This window comes from Capra hircus, chromosome 5 (assembly GCF_001704415.2).
Source record: "Capra hircus breed San Clemente chromosome 5, ASM170441v1, whole genome shotgun sequence".
NCBI classification, from domain to species: Eukaryota; Metazoa; Chordata; class Mammalia; order Artiodactyla; family Bovidae; genus Capra; species Capra hircus.
In genome coordinates this window covers 30,284,246-30,307,112 of record NC_030812.1, presented here as the reverse complement: position 1 = coordinate 30,307,112, position 22,867 = coordinate 30,284,246, and the positions used below count along the sequence as shown (strand labels likewise).

The window sequence follows — 22,867 nt, the reverse complement described above, 5'->3', positions numbered from 1 at the left end:
TCAGGTGGACTGGCAGCTGGCCTCTGTTGCTGAAGTCCTTAGTCCAAAACGGTTTCTTTCACCATGTTGGTTGTCGCCTACAATTACACTATTAGAATTCTGTCTTTTGAAGTTATTGGCTCATATTAAAATAGGAAAATCCTTTGAGAGTTAAAGCTCAGATATATAATTAATACATTAGAGTGAATAAATGTATCAGGCTTTTCTGATGTGATATTCAGCTGAAAATAAGTTTGGAGAGAAGTAAAGAACGAGGTCTAGTATAGTAGGAAACTGCTTGGAGAGAACATCTTTTTAGAACCCAGGGCAGAGGAAGCATGATGGCACTAGACACTTGCCAAGGAGATGAGGCACATGAAAATAGGCTCATAAGCCCTCCATGATGCATTTGGCATATTCACCATTTTATCTGTTTAGTTGCATGAGACTCAGCAGTCAACCAGATTTTAGTTGTGCATTAGATATAAATTCTCAAAGAACCAGGAATTTAACTATTATGGTTGTCAAAACTTAAGAGTAGCATGGATGTTATCTAATGGTATTCTTCACCTTTTTTAAAATCAATTTTTAAAGTTGAAGTACAGTTGATTTACATCTAATGATAATTCTTAGATATGTATTTATATTTTGTTTTTAATATACTAGGACAATTTAAAATTAAAAACCAAGTTGCTGTGTAGAATATGTATAAACCACAGTCAATAGTTATTCTTTCTTCTCAATGTACTGAATAAATGAAAATTTTCTGGACACCTGAATAGAAAACACAAGACTGAGCTCATTTAAGACAGGGAATACTTTATTCAAACCCATCAGAGAAATGGATAGCTTGGGTCTGTAACAAAGCATCATGTTTTAAAGCATAGGTCAGTAATTGTATATGAGCGTATACACTGCAACATACAAATTAACTGATCAGACCACAACTTTTCAATGTTTGAAACAGAATAAGCTTCCCTGTAAAAGCAGCACCTTTGTGACATTTTAACTTTAATATTCCTCTCCTTCTTCCTCTCCCTCTCCTTCCACAGAATCCACACCAACCTCCTCATAATCTTTCTCAAGGGCAGCCATGTCCTCACGGGCCTCAGAAAACTCGCCTTCCTCCATGCCCTCACCCACGTACCAGTGAACAAAGGCACGCTTGGCATACATCAGGTCAAACTTGTGGTCCAGGCGAGCCCAGGCCTCAGCGATGGCTGTGGTGTTGCTCAGCATGCACACAGCTCGCTGTACTTTGGCCAGGTCTCCACCAGGTACCACAGTGGGAGGCTGGTAATTAATGCCAACCTTGAAGCCAGTGGGGCACCAGTCCACAAACTGGATGGTACGCTTGGTCTTGATGGTGGCAATGGCAGCATTGACATCTTTGGGAACCACGTCGCCACGGTACAACAGGCAGCAGGCCATGTATTTACCATGGCGAGGGTCACATTTCACCATCTGGTTGGCTGGCTCAAAGCAAGCATTGGTGATCTCTGCTACAGAAAGCTGTTCATGGTAGGCTTTCTCAGCAGAGATGACAGGGGCGTATGTGGCCAGAGGGAAGTGGATGCGGGGATAGGGCACCAGGTTGGTCTGGAACTCTGTCAGATCCACATTCAGGGCACCATCAAACCTCAGGGAAGCAGTGATGGAGGACACAATTTGACCTATCAACCTATTCAGGTTAGTATATGTCGGGCGCTCAATATCGAGATTTCTACGGCAGATGTCATAGATGGCCTCATTATCTACCATGAAGGCACAATCAGAGTGCTCCAGGGTGGTGTGAGTGGTGAGGATGGAGTTGTAGGGCTCAACCACAGCTGTGGAAACCTGGGGGGCTGGGTAAATGGAGAACTCCAGCTTGGACTTCTTGCCATAGTCGACAGAGAGGCGTTCCATCAGCAGGGAGGTGAACCCAGAACCAGTTCCCCCACCAAAGCTGTGGAAAACCAAGAAGCCCTGAAGACCTGTGCACTGGTCAGCCTGTTAAAAGAGGAACAGGAAAAACATAGTTATTGCTCTTTGTGATGTCATCATAGTAAAGATTTTCACTTTTCATATTAATTCCAAAGAATGAGATTGCATTTTGACAGAAACTTTAAAAATGTAGACCTTCCTTAAATTACTCAGCATTTCTTTATTAAAATTATCTTCATGAATATTTATCAAATGACATCAAATAGGCCATATTTTAGTTGAACTTTAAAAAAACTATAAAGGAATAATTAACCTCACTCTTTATTGCATTTCAGTTGTGTTTGAAAAAAAAAAGAGCATATTTCAAATATCTCTCTTAGGTTCATTAATTTACTTTATTCTTGAGAATATACATACCAGTTTCCGAATTCGGTCCAAGACGAGGTCAATGATCTCCTTGCCAATGGTGTAGTGACCTCGGGCATAGTTGTTGGCAGCATCTTCTTTGCCTGTGATGAGCTGTTCAGGGTGGAAGAGCTGGCGGTAGGTGCCAGTGCGAACCTCATCTGGAAAAGGAAAACGAAGCAGCCACCCATCAATGACCCATACAAGCTCCACCCCAGGGTATCAGTGGAGCCCAAAGGACACACCTCCTGTCACAGACCCCCAGGATTCTCATTGAAGCTACTGAGGTCAACTCACCAATGACTGTGGGTTCCAGGTCTACAAACACTGCCCTGGGCACATGCTTGCCAGCGCCTGTCTCACTGAAGAAGGTATTGAAGGAGTCGTCTCCTCCCCCAATAGTCTTGTCACTTGGCATCTGGCCATCAGGCTGAATGCCGTGTTCCAGGCAGTAGAGCTCCCAGCAGGCATTGCCGATCTGGACACCAGCCTGGCCAACGTGGATGGAGATGCACTCACGCTGTGGGAAGGAAAAGAGAAAAATTGTAAAATTAGTTATATTAGCATTTTCAATTTTCAATAAATTTCCAAAATGATTTCTAGTAATATACAAGTATTCTTTGAATTTATTTGAGGTCATATTCCTAGCATAATAGAAACAGTTAAAGAAAAGCACTTGCTACAAATGCTGCAGATGGGTGTGGTCTGAATAAGGCTGCACTGTTAAGCACATGGTGCAAGCCGATTGTTCCAACAGCCATACTTGAATAGAATAATTTTTCATATTTAAAAAATAGTCAAGCACAAAATTTTTGTAAAATGAAGTAATTTCAATCACTAGTTAATTGCAATCATTATTACTGCCTCCTTCACCTTTAAAGATGAACATTTTTTTTGATAGGACTTGGTATTTCAATATGGACATCTGTACTGTAGCTGAGGCTAGAAGCCACACCCTTCTGCAGTCTATCTGCAGAATCCATCAGTATTAGGGGGTAGAAGCTAAACAAGGACTGTCTCCTGCACTGCTGCATTTGCTGTGCCTGGTGCCAGCCTGTACTGTCTGCTACATTATTTAACAGAGCAAGCTCTATTTCCAGCAACTGCCTACATGATCTCATTGTGCTATCTGCCAGTTTTCCTCTTCTGACCCAGCCTGGGACCATATGCCTAAACTGAAATGAATTAATGAAGATGCACTAGAACAAAAGACAGCTACACAAGAGTATAAGTCTTCTTTGTCTGCAGCATTTTCATTATTTAAAAAAGTTTTCCCAGAATCTTCTCCTCTGCAAAAAACTGAAAAAGTATTAGTATCTTTAAAACAACAGTTCCTAAACTAGAAATAAATAGAACATGAAAAGCTACCAAGCTTAAAGCCCAGTGAAATAATGAAATAGTTATATAAAACAACAAAATAATGTTTTCATTCTGAAATTTCGTACCTACCACAGAATACTCATGCTCATTACATTCAGTAGGGTGTCCCCTCCGTAGCCTTTACGGTTACAACTTCCTTTGTCTGTCCATTGTCTAGTCACTGACAAACGGGGGCTGGGGGCGGGGAAGGGCGTTTCCCTGGGTCCTCTGCATTAGAGCACCCTGGCTCACAAAATCGGCTTTTTCTCTCGCGGAACATGCGATCAAGACAGACACACAGGAGTCAGCCAGGGCGGGGCGGCCCCAGACCAGACGTTAAAGGGCTTGTCATGTGAACTGTGACTTTGCTCCTCAAAAAAAAAAAAATAAAAATCTAAGTTTTGACAGTGAATGAAAAACCTTTTAACGCCTACGGTTCTGCAAAGATGAAAGGCTTGTTAAAAGTCTTTCTGACAGAGGAGGCTTAGTGAGGACGAACCCCGCCCAGCGGCTCCAAGGCGAGAGAAGCAGAAACAAACAACTCCGCCCCTGCGCCGCCTCGACGCCGGCCGCCACAGAAACTAACCATTTTGCCTGTTAATACATGGGTGTCTTTCTAAAACACCAACGAACTGGCGAGGGATCCTTTTTTTTTTTTTTTCTTTTCAAATACTAACCTCAGGCTCCGCTTTGTCCCTTTCCTTCTCTCCCCGAGTCTTCTTCCCAGCTACACCCACCGACCCCTGTCTTTTCGGTCGACGAATCCTCTCCCTGTCCCTGGGGAACAACGCGAGGAAGGGCCTCTCCGAGTCACACGACTATCGTGCGCACACGGGGGCCGAGCAGGCGACGCCAAGACCGCCCTGCCTGCCCCAGCCCCCTTCTTGACCGACAGATGGGCTGCTGCACGCGGCTGCCAGGGACTCGGGTAACAAAACCTCCCTAGGCGCCGCCTTTGTTCCCCCTCACGGCTCAGCGGCGCCCTGGACTCAGTCGTGGTGGGGCTCCTGCACCCCGCACTGCGGCGGGGAGTCCGGCCGCAGACAAAGCCAAACCTCGCAAATAAAATGTAAAGCTACTCTTACCCATCGAGTTGTAAAGGACAAAGGTTTTAAGATTTTCCAAGGAGACCCTGGGGAGGCTGACCCCACCCAGCGTCACAAAGAGCCGGAGGAGACACTCTTACCATAGTTGCTGTTTTGCGGCTGCCGAGCAGATGGCGGAGAGGAGAAGAGGTTGTTACTTCTTACAGCGCGACTCTTAGGCGGTCGATGTAAGAGAACCTGCGGCACATGGGCGTCTGAGGCTCCCTATATACAACTCGGTCACCATGGGGATGGGCTGGGGCCTTTTCCTGTTGGTCCAGACCCCTCAATCTGCCCAGAGGAGCCGCGACAGAAGAGTGGTGATTGGTGCATGCGACATGGGATGAGGTAATCTCTCCCCCACCCCTTTTCCCCTAGCATCCATAGACTGCTTGCATCCTTCAGACAAAGAGACCGAGCAAAAACAGTCAGCCGAGCATCCATTACCGGGTGGGGTTGGGAAGGGGTGGGGGGAGGGAGGGAAAGAGAACTGGAGTTGGGTGACTTTTTATTGTTTAAACCTCAAACTGCTGTTAAAATCATCAATGTAAAGGTTTTCCTCCCAGCATTTAATCGCAGAATTTGAGATGAAATATTTTAATGGAAAATTACTTTCAGCTTCTCCCTCAGAGTATGCTAAACCCACATTTGGTGAAGATTCAGTATCTCTAGTGCTTTAAAAATAAAGTAGAAGAGAAGATGGGAATGATGCTTAAAATGGCTTGGGTAAATGTGTTTTGTTTTGTTTTGTTTTTTTAATTAAAAAATTATTCAATAACCATCCAAAATGGTTTCTCAGGTTCAAGTAATTTTTTTTCAGACCTTCTTTTGCCACCCTCTCCCTAAAAGCTAAACAAAAACACTAGATGAAAAGAACAATCATACTATGGAAGCACACAAGTAGTTCTAACATGAAGATAATTCAGATCTAATGAACATACCATACTTACTCTACTGGAATTATTCCAGAAGTCTATGTTAATATATTTTATGTCGTGTATTGTTGCTTAAAATGATCATCTTGTCTAATATAGAATTAAGAAAATACAAGGAGAGAGAATTGAGTTTAGACGCTAGTACTACCTGTGCATGCAGTTATATTCTGCATTGTTCTCTCTTCTGGAAAGAGAAAATTACTGGGATACCACATTAGAAAGGAAGAGAGTTGTATAGTGTAAAAAAGAGGACTATTTTGTAATATTGTCTCCTTCCATAGACAACTGTGTAGATGTCACCTCAATGACTGCATTTTTTTTTTTTAATGTAAATCTTATGTGAATTCAGTAAATTCTCCTCCTCTAAGATTGGGCTTCAAACTGTGGGAATTGTAGCCAGCCTCATACAGCTGCTATTCAGTCAGAGACACTGGTGGTTGCTCAACTGCCTCTTGGGACAAAAGGCTTTGCTTAAGGAAGTGGACTGCAGTAACATTCTTTTGCTACTCAGAAAGCTTCCATTATCAACAAGGATGTACAGTGCAGAATATGACTCTGGACTGGGTACCATTTGACGTTGCTAATGAAATTTCAGAGGTAAAGAGGTTTGCTATGGCCCCTGAAGTTGAAAATATGCATTTTGGCAGATAATTTTTCCTTTTGGCTTTTAGCAAGAGATTTTCAGGGTCTGCAGCACCATTTATAGTGCTCTGCAGAATCCATTCATTCCTGCTGGGCTGGCAGGCAGTGCTTGGGCGTGGGAGGGAGGGACTTGAGACAGCTGCTGCAGGTTGTGCTGTGACAGTGGCAGCCATGGATTTTTCTAGCCTGCCAGCCCCAGCTCTGCTTTACTTGTTCAAATTTGCTGCAGTAGTGTTCTCTAGGAAGAAACAAGCCCTGACACAAGTAATTTTACCTATTTCTTGCATATTTTATAGGAAAAATAGTCTCTATTATCTTATCTTTATACATCCCTTTTGCAAATAGAAGTATATTTCAGTAAAGAGACAGAGGATTAAGGATGACTTGGAGCTTTTTTTCTCAATCCAGAGATACACTTAACAAAAATAGGAATTAAATGTCATAGGGAAGAATAAGGATTAATAAGTAGCTCATTGAAAATACTTCTTTCAAAAATTTAATAATGAAATAAATCACACACTTTTGGATCATGATACAGTATAAAAATCTCCTTTTTTGGAATGAGAGACACCGTTTTGAATTTGATTATCTTTATAATATGAAAGAAATATGTCATTTCCCCAACAGCCTCCGTTCTTTATGCAATTTACAGAGGATTCAATAAGAGAGGGGCGGGTTCATGCAATTGATTCTTTGTAATTCTATCTCAGAAACATTCATGAAATGCGGCTTTTTTCCCCCCTCCTCTTGGCCATAAGTAACAGTAAGATCTAGGTCAGAAATCAAATATATGAATACCGTTAATCTTAAATATATAAATGGAAAAGGAGGGGAAATAATAATCTATTATTTTTGTTCCTCATTATCTGGCTTAATAGCATGCAAACTATGGGAAACAAAAAACATTTTTTTACTAGATCATTTTTTATATTTACTGTCAACTTCTTTAACTTACATCAGCATGCATGTATAAATATTCTGCTAATGTATTATTTCTCATCGACAGTAAAATTAGCATAAAACATTTTTCTTTCATAGTATTTTTGGAATTTAAATTATTTATTGGATGGTCTGTATCTCTCCTCCATTACAATGTGAATCTGAGTCCTTGACAAATTGCCTAGCATATGGTAGTCATTATATACATGTTTGTTGAATTAAATGAATGATTTCTTTCTGTGCATATTTTCATTAACTTTTCATGGTTAGTAGTTTAGAGATTTAATAAAGCATTTTCCTTTTTTATTTAATAAGCATTTACTTGCTGTCTACAATAAGCCTTGGACCATCCTATATAGCTTAGAGAATTCAAAGGTAGTAGAAAGGTCTCTTTTCTCTAGATTCTTCCAATTAAAGAAATAAAACAAGTACATGTATATAAGTTTGAGAATGGCATGTGTTTCTGTGTGTGTATGGGGAGGAGCCTTGTAGAATCCATTGAATGGCCCCAAATATCATAACTTCTGTAGGAAACAAGGGAGTTATTTATCACTTCTTTTTCCTACTTTTTTTTTTCTTTTCTACTTCTCACCACCTATTTAACCCTAAATACATTTCAGTCTGGATTCTGCTCCCACCACTCCTTGAAACCAAATGCCCTCTCTGTTGCTGAATCCATTGGGCACTTTTGGGTTCTTGTTGACCTGTGATAAGCTTTCTCACAGTTGACTGTTATCTGTTTCTTGAGACACTTTGTGTGCCTTTGGCTTCAAAATTCTCTTATTTTCTGGGTTTCCCTCCTACATTTTTTTGTTTCTTTTCAGTTTCTGATTCTTCTTCTTCTTTTAGTCTTTAAATATTGGAGCTCCTCAAGGTTTAGTCCTAGACTTTTTCTTCATTTTATACTGTGGATCCTACTCTGGTGGATGGTAAGTGCGTTCATTCCCAAGATTGCAGATCCTTTCTGCGTGCCGATGACTTCTTGACATCTCCGTTTAGATCCAGATCTTATAGTAAACTTCCAGTCTCTAGCTAGGTTTCTCACATATATACCGAATTGAACTAGTTCAGTTCAGTTCATTTCAGTCTCTCAGTCGTGTCCAACTCTTTGCAACCCCATGAATCGCAGCACACCAGGCCTCCCTGTCCATCACCAACTCCCGGAGTTCACTCAAACTCATGTCCATCGAGTCGGTGATGCCATCTAGCCATCTCATCCTCTGTTATCCTCTTCTCCTCCTGCCTCCAATCCCTCCCATAGAATAAGTTAAATCCTGATAAGTCTATGTCCTAGATATCTCTCAAATATTATTATTTTCTCTGCATCTCTATTGTCGCCACTCTAATAAGTATATCATCTCTTGCCCAGACAACCTCAGTGCCCTTCTAGATCTCCTCTACCTTCGCTCCTGCTACTGTCTAGTTCAATCTCCACACAACAGCTGGAGTGGTCTTATTGTGATACATATCACTGATAATGTCACATGTACAGTTGTAGTCTGTTAACACTACAACTATGTAGTATGTTAACAGTACAGACTCAAGAGTTCATAAAGATATCCCTACAGAACAAAAGAAAAATTTAAAAAGATAAAAGTGAACTAAAAATAATGTCATCTTTGCACCATTGGAGATAACAAGGGCACCAACTCCATTCTCTATACATTGGCATATAGTAAAGAATTGAGCATTTGTCTTGCATTGCCTGTATTTCAAGGTAACCAGATGATCCTCGTTAACTTGAGAAAATCATTCTTTATAGAGTAATGCCAGCTTGTAAATATAGAAGTAATAATAGAGTTAGAATAATCACTCTTTACATCCTCTAGCAAAATAATTTGTTCAGGAAAAGAGTATCAGTGGATGAAAAATAAAATATTGATGGGGAATGTATTAATAGGAGCATAGGCTGTTGCCATCTGAACTCCTTAGTCAATCACAGCATTACTAACAGTGAGACAGTCACACCTCTTCAACCTAAGATGTGATCCCATAGGAAGTACACAGCATCACTGGTGAAGCGATCTATCAGAAGCAATTGTGCTGAATCTAATTAAGCCTTTAGAGCCCACTTCCGTTTATAGGAAATATAGGAGCTAGAGGAACAAGTCAGTTGATAACTCAAGAAGGAAAACATAGACAACTGGAGAGTGTAGGACATTCTACAGGACAAATTATCTTGTTTTGGCAACAAATCAATGGTGGAATGGGTGGAAAAGGTGGGAAAGGGGGACAGCTCTAGATTAGAAGAGTTTTTGGAGACTAACTACTAAATATAACAACAGATGTTGTTTGGATCCTGATTCAAATAAACCAAATGTAAAACATGATGGAGATAACCAGGGAAATTTGAATATGGGCTAGTTATTATATAATAGCAACAAATTATTATTAATTTTATTAAGTGTGATAATGGTAGTATGATTATGCAAGAAATTTTCTATAACTTTTAGAGATGCATGCAGAAGAGTAGTAGGTTAAATAAATAAGGTCTAAGATTTGCTTTAAAATACTTCAGCAAAGAAAAAGGGAAAACATGATAGATAAGAGATTGTAGCAAAAATCTTGATAGTTACTGAATTTTAGTAAGGGGTAAAAGGAGTTCATTATATTTTTCTGTACTTTTGCATATGTTTGAAAATTTCTTAAAGGATTTCTAAAGAATATATAGAAAGAGGAAACTGTGGATGCTCTAAACAAATTTTATCTGTAGAATTTATTCTGTACTGCCTTGAATGGAAAATAACAGAAATTTCAGAGAGGGAAAAAGTCTTTATATTATGATCTATGGTTTATCATGGAAACTTGTTTTTGGAATAGTGGCTTTTAACTGAATGGGATAGTAGTAGAGTGAGTACTTAAATAATATTTAAGGAAAATAATATTAGCGAAGACATAATAATATGATATGGTACCTATATAAGGGAGGGCAAAGAAATTTACTTGATTAGGGCATGCAAGAGAATTGTGGGTAATGTGTTATATAGGGAGAGTGGAGCTAGTTAAGCATTTTGAACCCCAGTCTGACGAAGGAGTTTGGGTTGAGTTCACACACATGGACAATGTGAAGCTGTTGTATTCTCATAGAAAGGAATGAAGGGAAGAGAACATTTCTGTAAAATTAATCTGACAGGTTAATGGAGTAGGGAAAGAGATTGCAGATAAGTGGACCAATAACAAGGTTATTGTAATAATCTAAGCAGAACGTGTCGAACCATTGTAATCATCATGGGAATGGGTAGAAAGGAATAATAGAAGCGACCACCCAAAGGATGAATCCCGGTGGTGATTGATCGGACATGAGGTAGAAAGGAAAGAGTCAACATTGACCCCTGAAGTTTTCAACTTGGAGAAGTGAGAGAATGAAATGCTAGTTGTGCTCTTTACAGAAACGGGGAAGTTGAAAAGGAATGCCTGTTTAAGTAGGAAGTGCGTTTGTGTGTTTTTAAAATATTTATCTATTTTATTTTGGTTGAGCCAAGTCTTAGTTGTGTAATGCAGGATCTTGTAGTTGCAGCATGTGGGATCTAGTTCCCTGAGCAGGGATCAAACCTGGGTCCTCTGCTTTGGGAGCACAGAGTCTTAGCCTCTGGACCACCAGGGACGTCGCTGTATATGTGTTTTGAGGAGGGTGTTGAGGGTGCGTGTGTTCTCAGTCACTTCAGGTGTGTCTGACTCTTTGCGACCCCATGGACTGTAGACTGCCAGACTCCTCTGTCAGTGGGATTTTCCAGGCAAGAATAGTGGAATGGGTTGCCATGCCCTCCTCCAGGGAATCTGCCTGACCCAGGGACTGAACCCGCCTCTCCTGAGTCTTCTGTATTGCAAGTGGATTCTTTACTGCTAAGTCACTGGGGAAGCCCATTGAGGGCAGGACCCATCAGTCAATGTGATCTTACAAGTCGAACGTTACCCTGTTTGAGGTGGTAGGTGAATCAAGTGGAGAAGTCATAGAGGCCACAGGGAATCTGTAGTTGGCACTGCTCAGAGAAAGGTCAGTATTAGAGGGGTGACAATATATATTTGGAACCTAATGACAACAGTATTATGTGCCAGCAGTATGGTATAAGAGTAGAATTCTCCAAGTGTAACCCAGAATTTCAAGTTATGCTGCTAAACAGGCAACACAATTCAGGTACAGTTATGTTCACCAGGTGAAAAGACTTCCTTTTTTATTCTTTGATTTGAGAACTTTTTATTGAAGAATAACATACATACATAAATTTTCATCATGTCCGAGTCTTTGCAACCCCATGGTCTGTCCATGGAATTCTCCAGGCAAGAATACTGCAGTGGGTTGCCATTCCCTTCTCCAGGGGATCTTCCCAACTTGAGGACTGAACATGGGTCTCCTGCATTGCAGGCAGATTCTTTACATTGTTCTCATTTCTATGTAATACCCCATTGTATGATTATACCATAATTTACTTCTATTATACCATAATTTACATCTATTTCCCAGTGTCGATGGATATCTGCTTAGTTTCCTATTTTTTTGCTAATACAAATGGCATTGCTATTAGCATTCTCGTACACGTGTTTGGGTGAATATATTTACAAATTTCTGCTGCTGTATACCTAGGAATGGAATTGTAGGGTGATAATATATGTTCACTTTAGTAGAAAAATGCTAATTTTTCCAGAGTGGTTGTGATTATGTACATTCCCACCAGCAGTATGGGAGAGTTATTCCTCATCCTCTTTCACTGTAGCCATTCAGTGAGAGTGTATCATGTATCTATCACATAATGGATTGGAAGCATTTCAGATGAAAGACAAGGAGACTAATTTGTAGCTCATACCATAAAGAATCTGCCTGCAATGCAGGAGATCCCAGTTTGATCCCTTGATTGGGAAGATCCCCTGGAGAAGGGTATGGCAACCCACTCCTGTATTCTTGCCTGGAGAATCCCATGGACAGAGGAGCCTGGTGGGCTGCAGCCCATGGGGTCACAAAGAGTTGGACACGACTGAGCAACTAACACTTTCACTTGGAATCATCCAGGCTTTAGGATGAAAGCCATGGGGATAGAAGGAACGATCTTCATTGCAAGAAAAGTGATACACGTGGTGGGTATTTTGGAGGTTGACTTACCAGATTTGGGAATAGACTTAATAAATTAAAGACAGTAAAGGACTTTGAGAGAAAGAAGTGTCATAAAAGGAAACACTGATGCAGTGGCCAAGAAGGAGGAGAAAAATCTGAAGACATTGATGTTACAGAGACAAAGGAAGGACCACATCAGGATAGAGTGCTGAGTAGCATCAAATACTGGATTTGGCTACCAGGAAATGAGAATGTAGTAAGGGCTTGAAACAAAAGACAAAACGTGCTTTCTGGCCAGAGTTCAAGGTCCTGAGGATGGAAACTATGTTGAGTGCTGTGAGAGAGGTCAGTGCAGGAGCTTTCAGACACAAAGAAGTGTGTCACATTTCCCCACTTCATCCTGCTGTGGTGTGCCCTGTCTCTCATGCCAGGTCATCACTGCCTCTGCATCCTTTGTGAAATGAAAATACCTGTCACCTCATGCTGCCTCCCTCATGCAGGTTAAAAAGAATTTGTTTTTTCTATTTCTTTATTATTTTTGGCTGTGCTGAATCTTCATTGTGGTGTGCGGAGTTCTCATTGGGGTGGTTTCCTTGTTGCAGAGCATGGGCTCTAGATGCTCAGGCTTCAGTAGCTGTGATACATTTGCTCAGTAGTTGTGGCACATGGGCTTAGTTGCCCCACGACACGTGGGATCTTCCCAGACCAAGGACAGAACCCATGTCCCTTGAATTGGCAGGCAGATTCTTAAACTACTGGACCATCAGGGAAGTCTCCCTCAGGCAAATTTGATTGTAAATGGATAAATTCAAACAAGTAAATTTCCCTTAAATTCTACAACAAAAACATACCTCAAATTTTAATTGAAGCAAGGAGATGAACATGATTATGCTGACATGTTGAATTTACATTTATCTTTATTTTCAGGTTCAGCACTGATCAATATATTGAGTGAATTGACTGTTACTAAGTATGGCCTTTAAGGAATATCTACTGCATCCCCCTTGGCCAGATCTTAACGTTAAAAGTTTAGGTAAGAATATGACCCCACATCTGAATTCAGAATTTTATTTAAAGCTTAACATTCACCTTTTCAACCTCTTGTCAACAAATGCACTATTACTAAATAATAGTTTTTTTCTGGATAACAATGGTAAGAATTATCTGTGGTGATTCTGGTAACTGAGTTTCATCTATTTTGGGGAGGACTTTTGTGTGTATAGCAGAGATAAATAAATATTAATGAATTGTTATTCCAGAAGTAAGACTTGTAACATAATAACATAATAAGTACATGTACTCTAAATATGAAAAATATACCTCTGGTATTGTAATGCAATGCTTTGAGGTCATTCACTGATGTTCAGTTATTTACTGAACCACTCTTTTAAATATAATATTTATGTACTGAGATACAAATTTTAATTTGTAATTTTGCTGTGGTACATTGAAGAGGTGGTTTCCCCACATCTTGTCAGATGAAATCTCACATTTGGAAAAAGGGACAAAACTTGGAAGGGGCTCAAAGGCATCCTGAGAAGAGAAGGAGAAGGAAGTATAAGACAGTGGATAATCTCAGTTTTCCATGAAACACAATTTATAATTTAGTTGCATTTCATTAACCCCAATTACATATACTCACAAGAATGCACATTGAACTGCCTCAGTCCTGCCCCTCCTTTCACTCAAAGCAGATGGAAATTAGGTGGCAGACTGGGAACGTTGCCATGGTGTACTGGCTTCAGGGATTTAATAGCAATCAAAAGAAGCTCCAGGGTCCCTTCCCCCAGTCATCCAAGTGTGTGTTTCTCCTCCTCTCAAGTCCTTGTCTTAATTAACTCCATGTAATGGATAAATCAGGATGAGATTGATTTACTAGTGAGAAACATATTTTACTGCCTCCATAAGTGTTTATAGATGCATTGATACTGTTAGAAGTAAAATACTGATGAATTATCACTGGTTCATTTTTATGTAGTGCTAGCCACACACAGAGTAAGAATTTATTTTTTAAGTGTTAAAAAAAAAGTATTATTTTTAAGTAATATTTTTAAAGTATTGTACAATACGCCCCCAACTTTGAGATTTATTTTTCTTATTTGTTTTTATCCCCCTGGATAACATGCAGGCATCTCAAATTCAATATATCTAAAGGAAATTAATTATTTTTCTCCATTATTATTCTCAGTATTCTATACTCTCAGTTGTTCTGTATTCTCAATATCAGTTCATTGTCACCATCCTTCCAGTTGATCAAATTAGTTTAAAATAATAATAACCTTATATAATATCTACTATGTGTCAGGCTCTGTCCTTAGCACTTTATGTATGTTATTAACTGATTTAAGTTAATCCCAACTAATCACTAAATTCTGTCAATTATATTTCAAAATTGTCTTAATATTTGCAGAATGAAGAAATGACTAATTAAAAACTTGACCAATTTTATTAGCCAAAGGGCCCAGTTGAAAGGGAGGATGTGGCAGAATATTTAGGACTTGGTCTTTGAATTTTCCTCTTAAGCGTTACATGTATAAATCCAAGAGCGAGAACAGTAGAAGCTAACCCTTTGTAGCATATGGAAACCATCCGCTGCATCAGTGTTTCCTGATGTTCTGAAGTAACTAGGGTGCTAGTTCCTGAACTGAAGAATCTGATGCAGTAGGTCTAATTCAATAAATAATAACCTCTTGTAATTAATAATTTACCATTTGAAACTAAAGAGTTTTAATGCTTTACAGTAGTGTGATTCAGTTATTTCTAAATTTTGATAGCTCCTGGATAAATTGACAGAGAATTACTCTTCAGACAATTGTAATCCTGAAAAACACAATCCTCAATGATATCCAGCTGAAAAAGGTTTTGGGAAACATTTCCCCATCTTCCTTTAGATTTACAAATCAATTATACATGTGCAGAAGAGAGGAAAGGCTGCGTTTTTCTTCATCTGCTCAGCCTAAAAGATCATTTCTCCATTCTCCTTAACACTGATTATGCATGTGTTGAAGAGAAAGGATTAGAAAATGCTGCAGGTTTAGGGTTTTTTTTATCTGCTTATAAGAACAGCAATCTTTTATTCTTGTATATAGATTATAAGATGTAGAGATATACTCAAGATATCATGGCCTTAAATAAGACCCTCCTCATGGTAAGAGTATCTCTGAATTTTGTATATTTTAGTAAATGAGCCCAGGATTAATATTTTTAAATGATTTCAATATTTTTAGGTATGTAAGACAGATTTCACTCTCACCCTTCATGTTACTAAGCAACGTATTATACAGTTGCTAGGAGACAGGCTGGCAAGCTTTGGGGTAGTTCAGTTTTCCCTTATCACCTTGCAAACCACATGATTATACACTAGAGAGTTTTACAGCCTTAGAGAAAAGAAAGAAAAGTTAATGGCCCATGGGAAGGATGGAAAAAGAGATCAGGATGAAGGAACAGAATAAAGAAAACAGCAAGGTATTTGAGAAGAGTATGTGAACTTGGCTGAGGAAGGCTATTATGCAATTTCCTTGAATGAGTCATGAAAAAACCTTAAATTGCTCATATTCTTTGTCCTTCTATCTTTTCTAAAAACAAATGAGACAGTAAACTTGGAGAAGATCTTTCAAATATTATTCCTGAATATTTTCAGAAGGGTGGATATCAATTGTAACTCTTACAGAAGACTGACAGTTACAAACACATTAAACAAGTCATACATTATTTAAAATTCCAAAGTCAGATATACAACAGTATTTCCTTCCATTTCTCCCTCAAAATAAAAAGGATGTTACTGAGAGGGAGATTATAGTATAAATGTTCTCAGACAAACTTAGAAACAAGATGGTCATTTAGGCTCCTGGGCAGTATATATTTCTGTACAGAATTAAACAGATCTAATATAAAGAGGGGAAAGAAGAAGCTATTGTGCTCTACTTTGAGGACTCTGTTGTGTCTGAAATAAGAAACCAGGCTCTAGGTTTCATTGTGCGCATGTGAAAGGTTGAGTCTTTGTGTCTCTGTGGTATTTACTGTTGCTGGCAACCAGGAAGCTCCCTAGCGATTGTTGCTAGGTCCTCAGTGCCTCTGTTTGCCTGAAACCTCAATCAATGCCAAAAAGACCAGAGATAGAAATCATTGCACAGATTCCAGTGCCTGTTGTCCCCAATGATCCTGCTGCAAACAGTCCATCTTGTGTTCAGTGAAAATCAGTATAAAATGGAGACCTCACACAAAGAATTCATCCTCAGCTTCCTCTTCATGACTGCTAGTGCTCTCGGTGCAGAGCACTAAAGCACACTGGGGGATGGTTTAATTAAAATAAGTTTATATTCTGGTGTCACCAGCTTTGACTAAATATGCAATGAAGAGACTGAGACAGGGAATGCAGACAAGAATGATTTTGATAGATTTAGATGACTTCCTGCACTGAGGTGGGATGGTCCCTTTAATGTTTGCTGACAGCATGACACTGTAGTGCCCACAAAAGCCATGGTACAAATAATGGCACCATTCTAAGTTGAAATCTGGAAGATTCTGACAAAGATCCATGCCAGCTATATTCAGTATCTTGTAAGAATATGTGTGTGTGTGTGTGTGTGTGTGTGTATCTGAATCACTTTGCTGTACACCTGAAACATTGTAAATCAACTATGCTTTAATTAAAACAAACAAAAAAAAGATCCATGTCAGCATCATCCCCAGAATAACTGACATCTTCTCTTGAAATTAACCATCAGCTCTTAGATGAACCTCATACTAATACATCCGACTTGCTCAAGGCATCCTATACAGATGCAGGCTTTAAATTTTCTTTCCCGTCCAACTCCTGCCCAGTCATAGACAGTTTTAGCTCTGAATTTACCTGGAAACAATTATAAATCTGGGGTGAGATTTATTATGATGCTAAGACATAGTATCTACTTAAATAGTATAGTATCTACTACATCAGGCATCTAGCTTCCAAAAGTAGGACTGAGATTTATTTATTATTGTTATTAGTACTAATTTTTGAGCACCTAATCAAGGCTAAGTACTTTATATGTATTATCTAACTTAATCCTTAAAGTAATTCTAGGAGGTAAGTACAGTTATATTCCCTTTTTTCCTCAAGTGAGGAAATTGAAGTTCAGAAAAGTTAAATAATATGTTCAAGGTCTCTCACAGCTAATAAATAGCAAAATGATAATTCACACCGGGACCTATTCTGCTCCAGTGTTTGGCTCTGATTTGTTGTTCTATGTTTTCATTTAATAGCAAATGCTTTTTTTATGGAAATAAATTGTGGTGGTTCAGTTGATAAAGAATTTACCTGCAATGCGGTCAACCTGGGTTTGATCTCTGGGTTGGAAAGATCCCCTGGAGAAGGGCATGGCAACCCACTCCAGTATTCTGGCCTGGAGAATCCCGTGGATGGAGGCGCCTGGTGGGCTGCAGTCCATGGAGTCACAAAGAGTTGGACAGGACTGAGCAACTAAGCACAGCACAGCACATCATTGTGTCAGGGCGAAGGATGTAGGTTCTGGAATTCTTCTATCCCTTAGTAGGGCAGTTGAAACTCGAATGTCTGCTCCCTCTCTGATTGGCTTTGTCATAATGGCTCTTCTAGGACAGTCCTCCAGAACCCTGAACTTCTCCATCCTATGTTTCCCCAAATCTAGGTTATTCAATATGTAATAACACCTAGTGGGATCTTTAGATGGATGGTTCAGATTGAGCTCTGCAGTCCTAGTCCAGTCAAGCTGGCAGTTCTTTTTCAGTGTGAGGCAGACTTGCCCCTACAGCCTTCCTGCATTCATCTGATCGCCTATTCTCATTTCCTTATCTAATAAGAACAGGAGATCATTTTTAGGGGCTGTTTGGTCTGAATTCTGATTTAGAAAAGAAAACTTTTCAAAAGAACAATCTGGAGAGCTGTAACATTTTACATTATTCAAAGAGTGGTTCAGTGTCTTGGAGTCACATTGTCTCAAAATCTTCATTCCAGAATAAATCTTTCCTTTCTCTTTGCAGGACCAAGGAGTCCATTGATTTGATACTTCAAAACAAAGAAACATTTGACGGTTAAAAAATATTTTATCTAAAAGTCCTTTCATTCTTCCATACACAAAAAGACATTAAACAGTTACATGCAGGTGGTGGTGTCTTGTAAAAGCTCATGAGAACTGACTGTATACACCTGTTCCCACAGTTCTGCATTTTTAGTAATTCACATTGGTAGCTTGAAATTGGTCATAAGGGAAGTACTTATACCATGGTAATTGGCTAGCACTACAAATCAGGGCTTTTTTCCCACTCTGAGAGCTAGTTGTTAAACATTTGCTAGAAAATCACTAAGAGAGAAGTTCTCAAAGAGCAGTGCATCAGCTGTTTAACTTCAGTGAAACCTAGCAATCCTTGTGTTATTGGCATTATGTTGCTGGACTCCCCCTATATTGTATAAATGAAGGAAGTCCTCAGCTCAGTGATGTGCACAGTACAGGTTTTAAATGAGGGCATACAGCTTGTGCCCTTCGATCACAATACTTGGCAGAGGAAATTCCATGGCAGTCCAATGGTTAGGACTCCCGCTTTCACCGCCATGGCTGAGTTCAGTCCCTGACTGGGGAACTAAGATCCCACAAGGTGTGCAGTGTGGCCAAAAAAAGAAAAGGGCTTCCCTGGTGGTCCTGTGGTTAGAAATCCACCTGCCAATGCAAGGGACGCAGATTCAGTCTCTGCTCTGGGAAGATTCTGAGATGATTGCCCAAAGAGTCTTTATTGAAATCTATAAATGACAGGCCTAGTCTATAGATGATTGGCCTATGTGTGAGAAGCCTCTGACCTGACTTAAAATGGTACGTGTTAGAAACATAGAATTTTAAAATCCTGATTTCCATTACTAAATGATGTGAGAATATTTATAATAATGGCTGCTGCTGCTGCTGCTGCTAAGTCGCTTCAGTTGTGTCTGACTCTGTGCGACCCCATAGACAGCAGCCCATCAGGCTCCCCTGTCCCTGGGACTCTCCAGGTAGGAACACTGGAGTGGGTTGCCATTTCCTTCTCCAATGCATGAAAGTGTAAAGTGAAAGTGAAGTCGTTCAGTCGTGTCCGATTCTTCGTGACCCCATGGACTGCAGCCTACCAGGCTCCTCTGTCCAAGGGATTTTCCAGGCAAGAGTACTGGAGTGGGGTGCCATCTCCTTCTCTGATAATAATGGCTAACATTTCTTAATTTATTACTCTGTGCCAGATTCTGTTCTAGATGCTTTTTGTGCTTTTTGTATTAACTCATTTATTCCTCTTTATAACTCTCACAGAGAGGTAGTATAAATATGCTTGCCCATTTTACAGATGACTGAACTGAGACACAAAATATTTATAAGTTGCTGAAAGGCACCAAGTAAATATTAGAGTCAGAGTTCAAACCCAAGAAGCCTGAGTTCTAGTCCTTTATAGGCCTTCTGGTATGTTTTTCATGTTAGTTATAGATCAAGATTAACATTTAGGTTGAAAAGAACGTATAGAATACACTAGTTCAGTGTTTTCAACCTTTGACCATCAATCCATTGTAAAAAATACATTTTGCATTCATATTATATATCCAAAACAGAATAATATGCTTGCTATGCATAATATCATCTAGTATTTTCTACCTAAAATTGTAATCTACTTCACTTTTTGAATGCTGGTCGCAATTCACTAAATTGACTTCTTGACTTACTAACAAACAGTAAACCTACTCTTTGAAATTCACTGCACCAGAACTTTGAATATGTGGCTCCATGCCATGGCTCAGTTCGCTACTGGTGTCTAATTTTAAAATGGAATTTACAGTATTCTCATTCCCTTTCCAGTTACCCTATGGTCTCGTATTAATAGCAAAGTCATTAATAGCAAAGTATTAATAGCAAATAATCAAAGATGAACACATGATTTTAAAAGATCCAAGAGGTAATAAAATCTAAATGAGGCTGATGGCAGTGAAAGTGGAGAGGAAGAATCTGACATGAGAGATTTAGAGGCAGATTTTCAGGATTTGAAAACGGATAGGACTTGAGTGTCTAGTGTCCCCTCCCCAGATGATACAACGTCCTAAGTGTGTCATACTGTCCTCAGTGTTCTGGCTGGGCAGAGAGATGAGGTAATAGCCTGACTCAGTGGCCCATCAAGTCTCCAGGCAAGTAGAGTTTAGGAAGTCACATTCTAAAGCTGGAATGCTAAATCCAAATGGGCGAAACAAGAGGGGAGGCAAGATGTGAGGGAAACAAGATGGAGACCCAGAAGAACCCCTACCAGCAGAAATTCTCATTATCTGAGATGACAACAGAAAAGTGAATCTTGAGGGAAAAGCAGGCAGATGATTCTTATCTGTGGTCTGAGTGCTCCCTGAGAGTTTAGGGAAAGGAGAGGGTGGTGGTAGGCACACTATGTGCTGGACACTATCCGGGACGTAAAGAGTAATGCATGGTTTCACTTCTTCAGGGGTTCAAAGTCCAGTGCAGCATCTTATAAACAACATAGATGAACTTTGAAAACATTATGCTAAGCGAAAGAAACAAGACATAAAGAGCCACATTTTGTGTGATTTCATTTGTATAAAATGTCCAGGATGGACAAATCCATCCATACCTAAAGCAGATTGATAGTTACCTGGAGCTGGTAGGGAGAAGGGGGTATGGGAAGGGTTGGGGGAATGGAGAGTGACTTCTAATGAACACAGAATTTCTTTGTGGGGTGATAAAAATAATCTAAAGTTGATTTGCCAATGGTTGTACAACTCTGTGAATATACTTAAAATTGTTAAATTGTGCACTTTAAGTGGGTGAATTGTATGGGTTAGATATAATTGAATGGGTTAATTATGCCTAAAGTTTTAAAAAAAATTATAACCATAAAAAATTATTTCCTGGTTCTGTTTACTGAATAGGTCTAAAAATAATTATATACCAGTAGCAAAGAGCTCCCTTAGCACCAAGATTGTTAAGTTTGAGAAACTATCCCCAAAACGTTTAGGAGGTCAGAGAATCCTAGAATAGAATGTGATGAAAGAATTTAGCTGTATGGCAAACATATGAACCAACCTGTCTGAAAAGGATGGGGAGAAAAGGTGCTGACCTCAGTAACTTTGGAAATGGGTGGAGTCTGTATGACTAAAAGTGAAAGGAATTATACATAATAAGTACTGTACTCTAGTCAATAAAGATGCTTCCCTCAATGGTACAGATGAACAATTCTGAAACCAGTATACATCCATACTGGAACTGAACAATCAAGTAAATGGATGGAGGATGGTGAGAGTAAGATTTCTTTCTTAGTGTTGGAGTTGGAAGTTACAGAAAAGCAAGAAGAAGCAGCTAAATGATCCATGTGATAATGGATTAGAGTTGGGGACATCAGTGTGAACCCATTTTTAGCTTGATATAGATATAATGGTTATATATAGAAATATTAATAAATATGTCCATGTGTATATATAAAGGTTAGTATACATACATGTATTTTCTTTCTCTGTTAGCTGAGAGTGCCTAGAAGCAATGACACACCCCAATAGCAGCAAGCACCCCTATCTTGTATTTCTAATATTCTCCGGGAGAAGGCAATGGCACCCCATTCCAGTACTCTTGCCTGGGAAATCCCATGGGCGGAGGAGCCTGGTAGGCTGCAGTCCATGGGATCGCGAAGAGTTGGACACGACTGAGCAACTTCACTTTCACTTTTCACTTTCATGCATTGGAGAAGGAAATGGCAACCCACTCCAGTGTTCTTGCCTGCAGAATCCCAGGGACGAGGGAGCCTGGTGGGCTGCCGTCTATGGGGTTGCACAGAGTTGGTTAGCAGCAGCAGCAATAACATTCTCCAGTAAAAGGAACCAGAGCTCTTTGGAGAAATGGCTGATTCTAACACTAGGGCAAGAAATATACAAGGTGACCCTAGAGCATCTTATAGTGCCAGAAAGTAGTGTAGTGTTCAAGAAACCTGCAATGGTAGAATTATATCAAAGGGACACAGGTGCCAACTGAAAGAGCTCAATGCCCCCAAACTGGAGCAACTTGAGACAAATAAATAAAGCTATATTGGATTAAAACTCAAGATATAAAATCAATATATGTGCGCACATAGTGTTATAAATAAATAATTGAATGAATGAATGGAGGAGTGTAAACAAAGTTGTCATGCAGAAGAATTCCAAATAATTTATACAGACACTCCCCCTTTAAGGAGAAGGAACATACCTTACTCCATAAGTGTGGGTTGTGCATAATTACTTCCAAAGAGCACAGAATGAAGAGGGAGGAGAGGAGTAACTTTACAAGTGGAAAAACCTGACAAGTATTACCTCAGCCTGGTGATCAAGGTTAACGTCACTGCTGATAAATCATGTTGATAGCATGAGCCTCTGATAGGATGTAGTGAGAACTGTATTTTACCTCTGTGATCTTCCTCCCCAAGCCACACAGTCCCAGGGCAATTATGAGAAAAACATCAGACAAATCCCAGTTGTTGGACAGTCTATAAAATGTCTGACCAGAATTCCTCAGAACTGTTAAGGTCATCACAAAGAAAGTCTGAGAAGCTGA

General features: G+C 39.6%; 1 protein-coding gene and 1 long non-coding RNA gene across 2 annotated transcripts in view; one reads left to right on the top strand and one right to left on the bottom strand.

Annotated features, from left to right (window-relative positions):
* TUBA1A (tubulin alpha 1a) lies at nucleotides 779-5,204 on the bottom strand. The gene is made up of 4 exons (XM_018047843.1): nucleotides 4,856-5,204; nucleotides 2,608-2,830; nucleotides 2,323-2,471; nucleotides 779-1,971 (listed from the first exon to the last, which is right to left on the bottom strand). The coding sequence occupies exons 1-4, from the start codon at nucleotides 4,856-4,858 to the stop codon at nucleotides 991-993; spliced, it is 1,356 nt and encodes a 451-aa protein (XP_017903332.1). The 5' UTR covers nucleotides 4,859-5,204; the 3' UTR covers nucleotides 779-990.
* LOC106502096 overlaps nucleotides 4,991-22,867 on the top strand; it is a 52,609-nt gene continuing 34,732 nt past the window's right edge. Inside the window, exons 1-2 of the long non-coding RNA XR_001918044.1 lie at nucleotides 4,991-5,102; nucleotides 13,245-13,350. This is a non-coding gene — a long non-coding RNA (uncharacterized LOC106502096). The remainder of the gene's footprint in view (nucleotides 5,103-13,244; nucleotides 13,351-22,867) is intronic.

Bases quoted from the DNA above. Each gene is read 5' to 3' on its own strand.
- TUBA1A (XM_018047843.1), bottom strand. The intron at 2,472-2,607 runs GTGAGTTGACCT...TTCCTTTTCCAG, and splicing joins CCTGGAACCCACAGTCATTG to ATGAGGTTCGCACTGGCACC. The intron at 1,972-2,322 runs GTATGTATATTC...CTCTTTTAACAG, and splicing joins TGGACCGAATTCGGAAACTG to GCTGACCAGTGCACAGGTCT.